The 13463-nt window shown below is 42.6% G+C and overlaps 1 protein-coding gene across 2 annotated transcripts in view; it reads right to left on the bottom strand.

The window, feature by feature from the left end:
- Window positions 1-12929, bottom strand: part of SGPP2 (sphingosine-1-phosphate phosphatase 2) — an 81934-nt gene extending 69005 nt beyond the window's left edge. Inside the window, exon 1 of one of the 2 annotated variants that reach the window (XM_069727664.1) lies at window positions 12600-12929. In XM_069727664.1, coding sequence (XP_069583765.1) covers window positions 12600-12836 — 237 coding nt within the window. In that variant the 5' untranslated portion in view covers window positions 12837-12929. The remainder of the gene's footprint in view (window positions 1-12599) is intronic. The other variant, XM_069727663.1, reaches the window with a different exon arrangement.
- Between the last annotated feature and the right edge of the window lie 534 nt (window positions 12930-13463).

Here is a 13463-nt window from a genome sequence, read left to right as displayed (position 1 = left end):
CCTGTAATGGTGGCAAGTGGGGTGATAGTTGGGGGGGAGATTTCACCTTTGTTTTGTCAAGTGACATCAAGCCCCAAGGTTAGTAATGGAGAGGCGTCAATAAGACACCCCAATTACTAACTGCATAGTCACATTGTGTGAAAACACGCACACACAGAATAAAGTCCTTCAATTGAAAGAATGACACAGACTCTTTTAATAAATCTTAATTAAACCATACTTACAACCTCGGCTATTTCACCAACACCCTTGTCATCTGCAAAAGAGTTAAAAATAAAAAAACAACAAGATTCCTCATCTTTCCGCGGAGATGCTGCTTATCCATTTTGTGCCATGACGGGTCTAGCTCTGCTATATCTAGATGGCAGGCTGCATGGCTGCAGGATGCAACCATACAGCCTGTCATACAGGAGAGACACTGAGCAGCGTGTGCTCAGTGTCTCCCTGTGAACTCCTATTCCCTGTCTGAGTGCACCTCAAGCAAGTTCTCCTGCTCGCAGTGCCATCAGACAGGTCCTGGGAGTTCACAGCCAATGAACATCGATTGCACCATTTAGAAGGCAGTAAGAGGGGGCTCCCTCTCCCACCTGATTGGTGCCCCCACTAGGGCCCGATGGTTGCATGGTGACCCTAGGTAGTTATGACTATTGCAATCCTTGTGCATTGCAAAGCTTTATTACAGCAAATCGGACTGCTGGTAGTAAAAGTGACATAAAGGGACTAAAAAAGTAAATTTAAAAATTACTACAAAAAAAATGTAAAATATATATTACCCATAAATAAAAGTATTTTCATGTAAAAAAACAAACAAAACAACAACACATATTATTATTATATTATTTATATAGCGCCAACATATTCCGCAGCGCTTTACAAATTATAGAGGGGATTTGTACAGACAATAGACATTACAGCATAACAAAAATCACAGTTCAAAATAGATACCAAGAGGACTGAGGGCACTGCTCGCAAGCTTACAAACTATGAGGAAAAAGTGGAGACACAAGAGGTGGATGGTAACAATTGCTTTCGTTGTTCAGACCAGCCATAGAGTAAGGATCGAGTGTTCATGTAAAGCTGCATGAACCAGTTAACAGCTTAAGTATGTAGCAGTACAGACACAGAGGGCTATTAACTGCATGAATTGTATCAGAACATGATGCGAGGAACCTGAATTTGGTTTAACTTATATGAATGGGCCACACAGGGATCGTTAGGTTAATGCATTGAGGTGGTAGGCCAGTCTGAACAAATGCGTATTTAGGGCACGCTTAAAACTGTGGGGGTTGGAGATTAATCATATTAACCTGGGTAGTGCATTCCAAAGAATTGGCGAAGCACGTGAAAAGTCTTAGTGATGGAAGTGGGAGGTTCTGATTATTGAGGATGCTAATCTCAGGTCATTAGCAGAACGGAGAGCATGGGTAGGGTATTAGGTTGAGACCAGGGAGGAGATGTAGGGTGGGCCTGAGCCATAGAGCACTTTGTGAATGAGGGTAATAGTTTTGTACTGGATTCTGGAACGGATGGGTAACCAGTGTAATGGCTAGCACAGGGTAGAGGCATCGGTGTAACGGTTGGTGAGCAATATAATCCTGGCAGCAGCATTCAGGACATATTGGAGTGGGGAGAGTTTGGTAGGAGGGAGGCAGTTTAGGAGGGAGTTACAATAGTCCAAACGAGAATGAATGAGTGAAACAGTAAGAGTTTTTGCAGAGTCGAAAGTAAGAAAAGGGCAAATTCTAGAAATGTTTTTGAGATGCAGATAAGAGCGAGCCAATGATCGGATGTGGGGGGTGAAGGAAAGCTTGGAATCAAGTATGACCCCAAGGCAGCGGGCATATTGCTTGGGAGTAATGGTGGAACCACACACGGAGATGGCAATGTCAGGCAAAGATAGGTTAGTAGAGGGAGAGAACATGAGGAGTTCAGTTTTTGACAGGTTCAGTTTCAGATAGAGGGAGGACATGATGTCAGAGACAGCGGTAAGACAATCACTGATGTTTTCTAAAAATATTTGATATCGTCACGTCAAAAACAACCTGTGACGACACAATATATTCTCAATTATGCCAGATACATTTTCCAGTAGTTCAGACATAAGCCATTTGTCACGACTCTGTTGTCAGGTGTCTCAGGACCAGGGGCTCCTTCCCTGTCCCTAACACTAGGGGTAACTTAGCATGTCTTGTTCCTCGGATTACTTCTGATGGTGAAGATACTGGGGCCACGTACCTTGCCTTAGCTCCTGAATCCGCCCTGAATCTGTATCCTTCCCCGACTAAGGGAAGAGAAGAGCAGTAGTGTACCGTAATACACCAACCAGACAAACAAGTTAATATGAACAGGGATAAAGGAAAATACACAAACAACAGAGGAATGCATTGGGGAGAGGAGGATGGGGGTTAAACCAAAGTAGGAGAAGAAAGGGAATTATCACACACTCAAAACCTCGGAACAGTCAAAGATAAATCCAAAACGCCTTCTCCAATAACAACCACCAACAAAAGCAACTATGACAATGAGTGCTAGCCAGGGTCCAGTTTATTTAGGCGATGGCAGTGGCTAACAGTGCACAGCTGAGCCTTAATGCAGGAAAGCTTCCAGGAGCTCTCAACTGAGCAGATTAACCCCTACACTGCTAAAGGAAATTTACACTGTTTAATATGAAGGTGAAGTGCTTCTAATCAGTGCAGGAATACAAAAAATTAGATGCTGCAGTCTTCTGGCTCCTGTTGCTGTAAACCAGGGACATCATTGTTCATATGAGCCTTGATGTTGACTCTTGAATTGATGTTTGTTGAAGGGCTGATGTTTACCCATTATATAAGCTCCTAGAGTTTATTGTGCTGCTATCCTTGGAGGACAGGGATGCAGGGTCATTAAACAATTGATGTGTGCTAGTAATGAGTTGATTATCCAGTCTATAAGTCAATGCAGCTTGTTGACCTGCAAATATTGACAGACAAACTATGCAAATTGATTGAATACTCAAAACAATGAGAGTTGACCTCATCCCACTTTCCCCTTGAAGTGTGAATGATGGCCTGAAGGACAGTTGTGAACTTTAAACGGTGGCGGGGGTCTGCCTCTCTTCTCAGAGAAATTCTACATGATGCCAGCTTAAGGGACCACAGCCCTAGTTGGAGGAATAGAGATCTGCACCATTAACCATCACTGAACCCAACTTTCGGAGAATCAAGTTTGGGACAATCAGGTCTCTTGGCACTGGCACCATGGAGACATTCAGAGAAGTCAGGTTGGGACAATCAGGTTACCTGGCCATGTACCTCAATGGACTGTCAGCTTCCTAAGCTTGTCATTATCTCCTCTATGTGGGTGCCTAGAAAAAACTGCACTCTAGGAGGCAAATAGCACTCTGTCCCTCCAGAGTCTCGCCATGTGGCTAAACAGTACTGTACAGCCACATATGGGCTATTGCCACGTTAAGCAGAAATTGTGTGACAAATTTTGAGGCCTTTTTCCCCATGTGGAAATGAAAACTCTTGGGCAAAAACATTTTAGCTGTAAAAGTGTAATTATTCTTTCTTCACCGCCCACTGGTATAAATTTCAGTGAGGGACATGAGGTGTCAACATTCTCACTGCACCCCTATTTGATGAATTCATTGAGAGGTGTAGTTTGTAAAATCTCACTGTTCTGGCACCTCAGGGGTTCTGCCAATGTGAAATGTCACTCTCAAACCAGTAAAATCTGAACTCCAATATGGCGTTTCTTCCCTTCGGAGCTTTGCACTGGGCCTCAGTCATTTTCAACAATATATGGAGTATCGGTGTACTCAGGAGAATTTTCACAACAAATTGTATAGTCCATTTTGATCCTGTTACCCTTGTGAAAATGAAAACTTTGGGACAAAAACAACATTTTTGTGTGAAAAAAAAAATTTCATTTTCACAGATCAACGCTGTAAAATTCTGTGAAGCACTGGGAAGTTCAAAGTCTTCACCACACATCTAGATAAGTTCCATGAGAAGTGTTGTTTCCAAAATTTTTTGTTACTTGAGGTTTTTTCCCGTTTAGGCACACAAGAGGCTCTCTAAACGCGTCATGGAGTCCGCTCTTGATTCCAGCCATTTTTGAGTGCTCCTTCCCTTCTGAGCCCTTCCAAATGCCCAAACAGTAATTTCTCTCACATATGAGGTATCGGTGTAGAAATTGCACAACAAATCTTGGGGATTCATTTTCTCCTTTTACCCTTGTGAAAATACAAAAGTTGGGGCTAAAGTAAAATTTTTACTTTCACATTGCATTAATTTCTATGATGCACCTGAAGGGTTAATACGCTTCTTGAATGTGGTTTTGAGCACCTTGAGGGGTGCAGTTTTTACAATGGTGTCACTTTTTGGTATTTTCTGTCATATAGGCTCCCCAAAGTCACTTCAAATGTGATATGGTCCCTAAAAAAATGGTTTTGTAAATTTTGATGGAAAAATGAGAAATTGCTGATCAACTTTCAAACCTTTTTAACTTCCTAACAAAAAAAAAAATCATGTTTGAAAAATGTTGCTGATGTAAAGTAGACATGTGGGAAATGTTATTTATTAACTATTTTGTGTGACATAACTCTCTGGTTTAAGGGCATAAGAATTAAAAGTTTGAAAATTGCAAAATTTTTAATATTTTTGCCAAATATTCGATGTTTTCACAAATAAACGCAAGTCATATCGAACAAGTTTTACCACTGTCATGAAATACAATATGTCACAATATGTCACGAGAAAACAGTCTCAGAATCACTGGGATCCGTAGAAGCGTTACAGAGTTAGTGCCACACAAAAGGATAGTGGTCAGAACTAGGGTTGAGCGACTTTTCCTTCTCTGAGGTCGCGTCGGGTTTCGCAAAACCCGACTTTCTCAAAAGTCGAGTTGAGTGAAATCGGCCGATTATCTTGAAAAGTCGGGGCCGGGGGATCGGTCGAAACACGAAACCCAATGCAAGTCAATGGGAAATCTCCATATATTTATATTTACTTCAGCGCGATATAGCAGAAAAGCCGGTAATTTAATTGCCGGCTTTTCATTTCTCCTTCCTAAACCCGACAGGATATGAGACATGGTTTACATACAGTAAACCATGTCATATTCCCATTTTTTTTTGCATATTCCACACTACTAATGTTAGTAGTGTGCATGTGCAAAATTTGGGTGCTGTAGCTATTAAATTTAAGGGTTAAATCGCGGAAATAATTGGCGTGGGCTCCCGCGCAATTTTCTCCGCCAGAGTGGTAAAGCCAGTGACTGAGGGCAGATATTAATAGCCTGGAGAGGGTCCATGGTTATTGCCCCCCCCCGGCTAAAAACATCTGCCCCCAGCCACCCAAGAAAAGGCACATCTGGAAGATGCGCCTATTCTGGCACTTGGCCACTCTCTTCCCATTCCCGTGTAGCGGTGGGATATGGGGTAATGAAGGGTTAAGGTCACCTTGCTATTGTAAGGTGACATTAAGCCAGATTAATAATGGAGAGGCGTCAATTATGACACCTTTCCATTATTAATCCAATAGTCTGAAATGGTTAAAAAAAAAAACAAAAAAAACAAACAAAAAAACACATTATTACAAAGTCTTTTTATGAAATAAAGACACAGGTTGTTGTAATATTTTATTAGACTCTTAATCCACCTGAAGACCCTCGCTCTGTAACAAAGGAAAAAAAAAAAAAAAAACAATATCCCATACCTTCCGATGATCTGTCATGTCCCACGCTGTAAATCCATCTGAAGGGGTTAAATAATTTTACACCCAGGAGCTCTGCTAATGCAGCTGTGCTCGTGGCTGTAAAACCCCAGCGAATGAATGGAAAGTAGGTCAATGACCTGTAGTTACCTTCATTCGCGGTGATGCGCCCTCTGCTGGATGTCCTCATATGACCTCGAGCGTGGGAAAGTATTCAGAAAAGTTCCCAGGCTCGAGTTCATATGAGGACATCCAGCAGAGGGCGCATCACCGCGAATGAAGGTAACTACAGGTCATTGACCTACATTCCATTCATTCGCTGGGGATTTACAGGCACGAGCACAGCTGCATTATAGCAGAGCTCCTGCCTGTAAAACAATTTAACCCTTTCAGATGGATTTACATCGTGGGACATATCGACGGAAGGTATGAGATATTGTTGGTTTATTATTTTTAATTTGTTACAGGTCGAGGGTCTTTAGGTGGATTGAGAGTGCAATAAAATATTACAACAACCTGTGTGTTTATTTCATTAAAATACTTTGCAATATTGTGTGTGTGTTTTTTTAACCATTTCATACAATTGGATTAATAATGGATAAGTGTCATAGTTGACGCCTCTCCATTATTAATCTGGCTTAATGTCACCTTACAATAGCAAGGTGACATTAACCCTTCATTACCCCATATCCCACTGCTACACAGGAGTGGGAAGAGAGTGGCCAAGTGCCAGAATAGGCACATCTTCCAGATGTGCCTTTTCTGGGGTGGCTGGGGGCAGATGTTTTTAGCCAGGGGGGCCAATAACCGTGTACCCTCTCTAGGCTATTAATATCTGCCCTCAATCACTGGCTTTACTACTCTGGCCAATTTTTTCCGCGATTTAACTCTTAAATTTAATAGCTACAGCGCCCAAATTTTGCACATACACACTACTAACATTAGTAGTGTGTAATATGCAAAACAAAATGGGAATATGACATGGTTTACTGTATGTAAACCATGTCTCATATCATGTCGGGTTTAGGAAGGAGAAATGAAAAGCCGGCAATTGAATTACCGGCTTTTCTGCTATATCGCGCTGAAGTATATATATATATATATATATATATATATATAGCGACTTTTGAAATTGTCCGATCCGTTTCGCTCAACCCTAGTCAGAACGTCAAATTTGGCCAAACTGGTTTGGTTGTGAAGGGGTTAACACCACTTCTGATTTCAAAAGAAGCCAAACAGCTAAAACGAAAAAACAAACAAACTGACCATTCTTCACTAGTTTGCTCAATACAAGCTAAAAAGAACTTCAAGATGCAAAAGATGTTGCAAAAACTAACCGAGAAGACTCCAGAAAAAGATGCTTCCGAACAAAAGACGCTGGTGTGTCCTGAAGACTCTTCTTCCATAAAAAATTGTCAGGTTCGCACACGTCTAATAGGCATTGTGTGCAGGTACCCTTCATTTTCTTGCAATTCCAGACTTGCTGGAGTCTTTTTTTTTGTTTTTTTGCAACTTGCAAAGGATGGAACAGAAGTAAATGAGCACAGTTCTGGTGTGTGTGTCTAGGTATAATAATAAAGAGTTAGCCAATAAGAAAAATAATAGAAAACACAATAACACCTAACCAGAGAAACAACAATTAGGGTATGTGCACACGCTGCGGATTACTCTGCAGATTTTTCCAGACTGATTTTGGTAAATCCGCAGGTAAACCGCATTGCGGATTTCCTGCGGAATTACTGCAATTTTTTTGCGGATTTTGGGCGGATTCCACCTGCGGATTACTATTATGGAGCAGGTGTAAAGCGCTGCGGAATCCGCACAAAGAATTGACATGTTGCGAAATGCTATGTTTCCGCGCGTTTTTTTCCGCAGCATGTGCACTGTGGATTTTGTTTTCCATAGGTTTACATGGTACTGTAAACTCATGGAAAACTGCTGTGAATCTGCAGCGGCCAATCCGCAGCAAAATCCGCAGCGTGTGCACATAGCCTCATGGTCAGGCTGTAATTCAAACTGGAACGGATTGTTGCAAATCTGGAAATAGAGACCTGTTTGTGTGTTCTTTATTCACAGGTTGGCAGAATTAACAACAATACTAAAGAACATAGGGCAAGACTATGTTCAAACTGACTTTTCTGGGGCATTAAAAAAAATGACGAGTCTTTAAAGCAGATACCACTTCATTCCTGAATTCAGAACTCAGGGAAGAAAAAAAATAAATAAATTGAACTACACTCGGACCAATGTTCTTCAGTGGGGCAGTGCAGATAAGCAATTTTTTTTCACTGACTGAATCAGCACTACATGTGAAAAAAGTTGTAGCACTTGCTAGTTTATCACATAAATCGGATGAGACTCACCCATTCAAGTCTATGGCCAGCGTCACATTAGGCGTAGGGAGATACGGTCTGTATTTTACATGCGCAATACACAGAAATGATCCCAAAACAGTGATCCATATGTCATCCGTAGGCAGGGTGTGGCTGCGTATTTTGCGCATGTAAACCTCTGTATGTAATCCGTATGGCATCCATACGGCGAGATTTTCTCGCCAGCTTGCAAAATGGACATAGATTGGATCCATGGCCTCAAATATCCGTGAAAACATATATAAAGTGTATATATATTTAATTGCCTAAGGGGTGCTTCCGTCTTTCTGTCGGCAACTTCCGTACCGTAAATTCCGCGTCGCTGATTGGTCTCGCCAGCTACCTGTCATGGCTGCCGCGACCAATCAGCGACGGGCACAGTCCGATTAGTCCCTCCCCTACAGTCAGTGCCCGGCGCCCGCTCCGTAATCCCCTCCAGTCACCGCTCACACAGGGTTAATGCCAGTGGTAACGGGCCGCGGGTACCGCACTCAGTTACCGCTGCTATTAACCCTGTGTGTCACCAACTTTTTTACTATTGATGATGCCTATGCAGCATCAATAGTAAAAAGATCTAATGTTAAAAATAATAAAAAAACAAAAAACCTGCTATTCTCACCTTCCGTCGTCCAACAATGTGCTCGCACCGGCCGCCATCTTCCGTTCCCAGAGATGCATTGCGAAATTACCCAGAAGACTTAGCGGTCTCGCGGCACCACTAAGTCATCTGGGTAATTTAGCAATGCATCCTGGGAACAGAAGATGGCGGCAGCCATGCGCCCATCGCCAGAGTTTCGCTGGATCTCAGGGGGTGAGTATATAACTATTTTTTATTTTAATTATTTTTTTAACAGGGATATGGTGCACACACTGCTAAATACTGCGTGGGCAGTGTTATATACCGCGTGGCTGCTATATACTACATGGGCAGTGTTATATACTCCGTGGGCTGTGTGATATGCTCCGTGGGCTGTGCTATATACTACGTGCCCTGTGTTATATGTTACGTGGGCTGTGTTATATACTGCGCCGCCTGTGTTATATACTGCGTCGGCTGTGTTATATAGTACATGGACTGTGTTATATACTCCGTGGGCTGTGCTATATACTACGTGCCCTGTGTTAGATACTGCGTTTCTGTTATATACTGCGTGGGTTGTGTTATATAGTATGTGGGCTGTGTTATATACTGTTTGGGCTGTGTTATATACTGCGTGGCCACTGTTATATACTGTGTGGCCTGTATTAACACATCGGGTACTCTACAATATGTATGTATGTATGTATGTATGTATGTATGTATGTATGTATGTATGTATGTATGTATGTATGTATGTAGCAGCCACATAGTATATACCACAGGCCACGTAGTATTTGCTATATACTACGTGACCTCTGCTGTATACTATGTGGCTGCTATATACATACATATTCTAGAATACCCGATGCGTTAGAATCGGGCCACCATCTAAAATATATACCATATATATATATTTATATTTATTTATTTATATTTCATACAGCACTAGATAGCAGAAAAGCCAGTAATTCAAATGCCGGATTTTGCTATCTCCTTCCCAAACCCGACACGATATGAGGCATGGTTTACTTACAGTAAACCATTTCATATCCCTTTTTTTTTGCAAATTCCTCACTAATAATGTTAGTAGAGTGTGTGCAAAATTTGGGGGCTCTAGCTGTTAAAACAAACGGTTAAATTGTGGAAAAACCTGGCGTAGGATCCCACGCAATTTTCTCCGCCAGAGTGGGAAAGCCAGTGACTGAGGGCAGATATTAATAGCCTAGAGAGGAACCATGGATATTGCCCTCCCCCCCCCCCCCCCGGCTAAAAACATCTGCCCCCAGCCACCCCAGAAAAGGCACATCTGTAAAGATGCGCCTATTCTGGCACTTAGCCTCTCTTCCCACTCCTGAGTAGCGGTGGGATATGGGGTAATAAGGGGTTAATATCACCTTGCTATTGTAAGGTGACATTAAGCCAGGTTAATAATGGAGAGATGTCAATAAGACACCTATCCATTATTAATCCAATAGTAGTAAATGGTTAATAAAACACGCACACATTAGAAAAAAGTATTTTATTGAAATAAATACACAGGGTGTTGTAATAGATTATTATACTCTCAATCCAAATGACTACCCTCGTTCTGTAAAAAAGGAAAAATAAAAAAAACAACAATATCCCATACCTTTCTCGCGCTCAGTCACGTCCCACGCTGTAAATCCATCTGAAGGGGTTAAATAATTTTACAACCAGGAGTCTGCTAATGCAGCTGTGCTCCTGACTGTAAAATCTGGGGAATGAATGGAAAGCAGGTAATGTAGCTAGCTAGACTTGCGGTGCTGCACCCCCTGCTGGCATAACCTCATATGAACTCGAGTGTGGGAATTTTTCTGAATATTTTCTCACGCTCGAGTTTCGAGTACCGCTGCGTATTTCTCTCAATTCACACTGATGGTCCGTGTGTAATCCATTTTTTTATCGCGCCCATAGACTTTCATTGGTGGATTTTTTCCGCAATACGCTGACAAACGCAGCATGCTGCGATTTTCTACGCCCGTAAAATACAGATGAGAAATATACAGCAGATAGGAGCTGCCCCATAGAGAATCATTGGTCCGTGTGCAATGCGTTGTTTTTGCGCCTCTCATACGTCCGTAAAACTCTCTAGTGTGACGCTGGCCTATGGGTGCCCAAAAAAAAATAAATCAGATGCCATACGGAGCCACAGAATAGCATCCAATTATTACGTATGGCCGGGTTCACATCTGCGAGTTCAGCGCGAGTCTCTTGCATCAAGTATCGGCACTGCCACCGGCACTCGGGACCGGAGTGTGCGGTTGCATAGAAATACATGGAGTCACATGCTCCGGTCCCAAGTGCCGGCGGCAGTGCCAGGACTTGATGCGAGTTTCTCGCATTGAACTCGTAAGTGTGACCCCGGCCATACGTTGTAGTTCTGTATCACAGGAAACTGTAAATGGTCTTATAAATTATGACAAGTGATGATGACACGCGAGGAGAGGGAAAAAAAATTACCCACTCTCTTGGATGAAACTTTGAATATTTTTTTTTATATGCATGTGTGAACCTACCCTTATGGGAGTTTTTCTTTTCTTGAGGCCATTTTGAACAGTTTTGGAAGTGTTTATAGCGGAATCATCAGGATCTGTTGTGCATGTCTCCTCTGGACAGTTATCTCACCATGACAGTGGGTGCCTAATTTCAATATTCTGTATGTAGCATCACGTATTGTGACTGATGAGGTGACTAGCTGATAGGTCACAACCTCATGGTTGTGCGTTATTTCTTTCCTCTAGTACAATCCAACTCTTTTTGGCTACGTTCACATTTGCGTTGTGCGCCGCTGCGTCGGCGACGCAACGCACAACGCAAACAAAAATGCACCAAAACTTGTTGCGTTTTCTGCGCCCGACGCTTGCGGCAAAAAAAACGCATGCATCGCACAACGCAGCACAACGCATGTCCATGCGTCCCCCATGTTAAATATAGGGGCACATGAGTCGCCGCTGCGTCGCCCGACGCAAACACGCAAAACGCTAATGTGAACGTAGCCTTTTTTTTGTAAAACTGATACACATGAAGAACCTGGTCAATGCCCCCCTTAAAAGGTTTGTCCGGCCTTAGGGTGCAAGTCTGCAGTAACTATGTGTCTGCAGTCTTGTGTATCCTCACATCGTGAGCACTGCGCACTGTCAGGATTCTCCGATGCCGACACTAGGTGGTCATATCACCGCAAGTATGTGGTTTGCATACTTCCAGCCACGTTCTGACTAGACGTGTCCGGCCTTACTCAATATACTTGCATTGAGTGATGCCCGTACATTGAGTGATGCCCGTATATGTATAGTTGGCAAATTGCATACTTGCGGTCATGCGCCCACCACTCCCAGTGTCGGGGAATCCTCACAGTGTGCACGATGTGAAGATTTACAAGTCTGCAGCCCCCTAGAGTGACTACAGATAGAAGTCTAAGACTGGATAAGCCTTTATCTGTTATGGCTTTAGTACAGGGCCGGAGCTGCAGTTTGTCGCTGGGAGTATTTTACAGACATCCGCTTTTACTTATTGACATATAGGAAGTAATATTTACAGTGGGAAAACTGACTGAGCCACCGTTTATTATGCTGACATATAATCCTAATTACAGCTATGCGAAGAGATCGACAACAAGCAAACCTCGTTATATCTTTTGTTTAGGATACAGAGTACTCAGCCAAGGTTGCCGCTGTGCCCCACCCATGGCACGAGGACTCAACGTCTGCTACAAAGTAGCAAAATGTGTCAATATAAAATAAGCGTCTGATGGCTGCAGGGAACCGGCTCCAGTCACTCTGGTGACATTCCAACACTCGGAAAATGACACAGCGCCTAATGTTAGAAGCCGGCTACAAAACCTAAGTGCAATGTCAGAATAGTCTGCACAATTTGTAAGAAGCACCTTAGCTCAATATAACACGGATTCAGCATTGAAGATCCTCTTCTTACCTGTCTATGTCTTCCATTTGTATATGATCCATTGATGTGGGGCTTGTGGCCATTTTCTTGGAGAACACCATTGACCTCTGCAGTCTTTTCTCTGCCTTTCTGAAGATTCTTTGGAGAGCTAGTCCCTGAAGCTGCTCCATTAGCTTCACCCTTTGGCTTTAGGGTCAAACCACAAAACCTTTGGAATTGGGCCACCAGCTGATGGTCCTGTAGAGTTTCCAGAAGTGCCAGGGCCATGCTCTATGTAAGTGAAACTGGATAGGAGGCAACAGAATAGATCCAGACCTTACCTTGCCCTTTGATCAGCATAGATACATCATAGAGTACACACCGTGGGAATCAGGTGTACAAGGCGGTCCTAGTGCCTGCACACACCTTACTCACCTTGCACATTATTCTGCAGCGGTAACACATTCATTGCCAAATACTTGAAGGTTTCCTCACATATGTCAGTGCGGTAACAACTGTCTTCTTTAAGCTCCTTGTAGCGACAAGTCTAACCTGTTCTACTCTTATACCAGAGCAGGTCAGATACAGATCAAACTGGCACATCTACTTCATTTCAAGACCATCAAATTGCTGAGACTTGTTAAAGTTTGACAGCATTTGATTTTTTGCGCAACTTTTATTATAATGTAGGTTTAGTATATGAGTCGTTACAATCGTCTTAGGAGCATTTCATCAAAATTAAAAAGATAATTAAATGCAATTTATCAGCCTGAGGTCAAGTTCACGCTGCAGAATTTGGTCAGTATTTTGCATCAAAATTTGTACGCCAAAACCAGGAGAGTATCCAGAACTCAGAACAGCTGCAAATGTTTCCATTAGACAATTTTTTTTCTGTGGGCTTCACGTCTAGGTTTA

This window comes from Ranitomeya imitator, chromosome 5, assembly GCF_032444005.1.
Source record: "Ranitomeya imitator isolate aRanImi1 chromosome 5, aRanImi1.pri, whole genome shotgun sequence".
Classification (NCBI taxonomy): Eukaryota; Metazoa; Chordata; class Amphibia; order Anura; family Dendrobatidae; genus Ranitomeya; species Ranitomeya imitator.
Note: the sequence above shows the minus strand (reverse complement) of the source record. Positions and strands in the feature narration are given on the sequence as shown.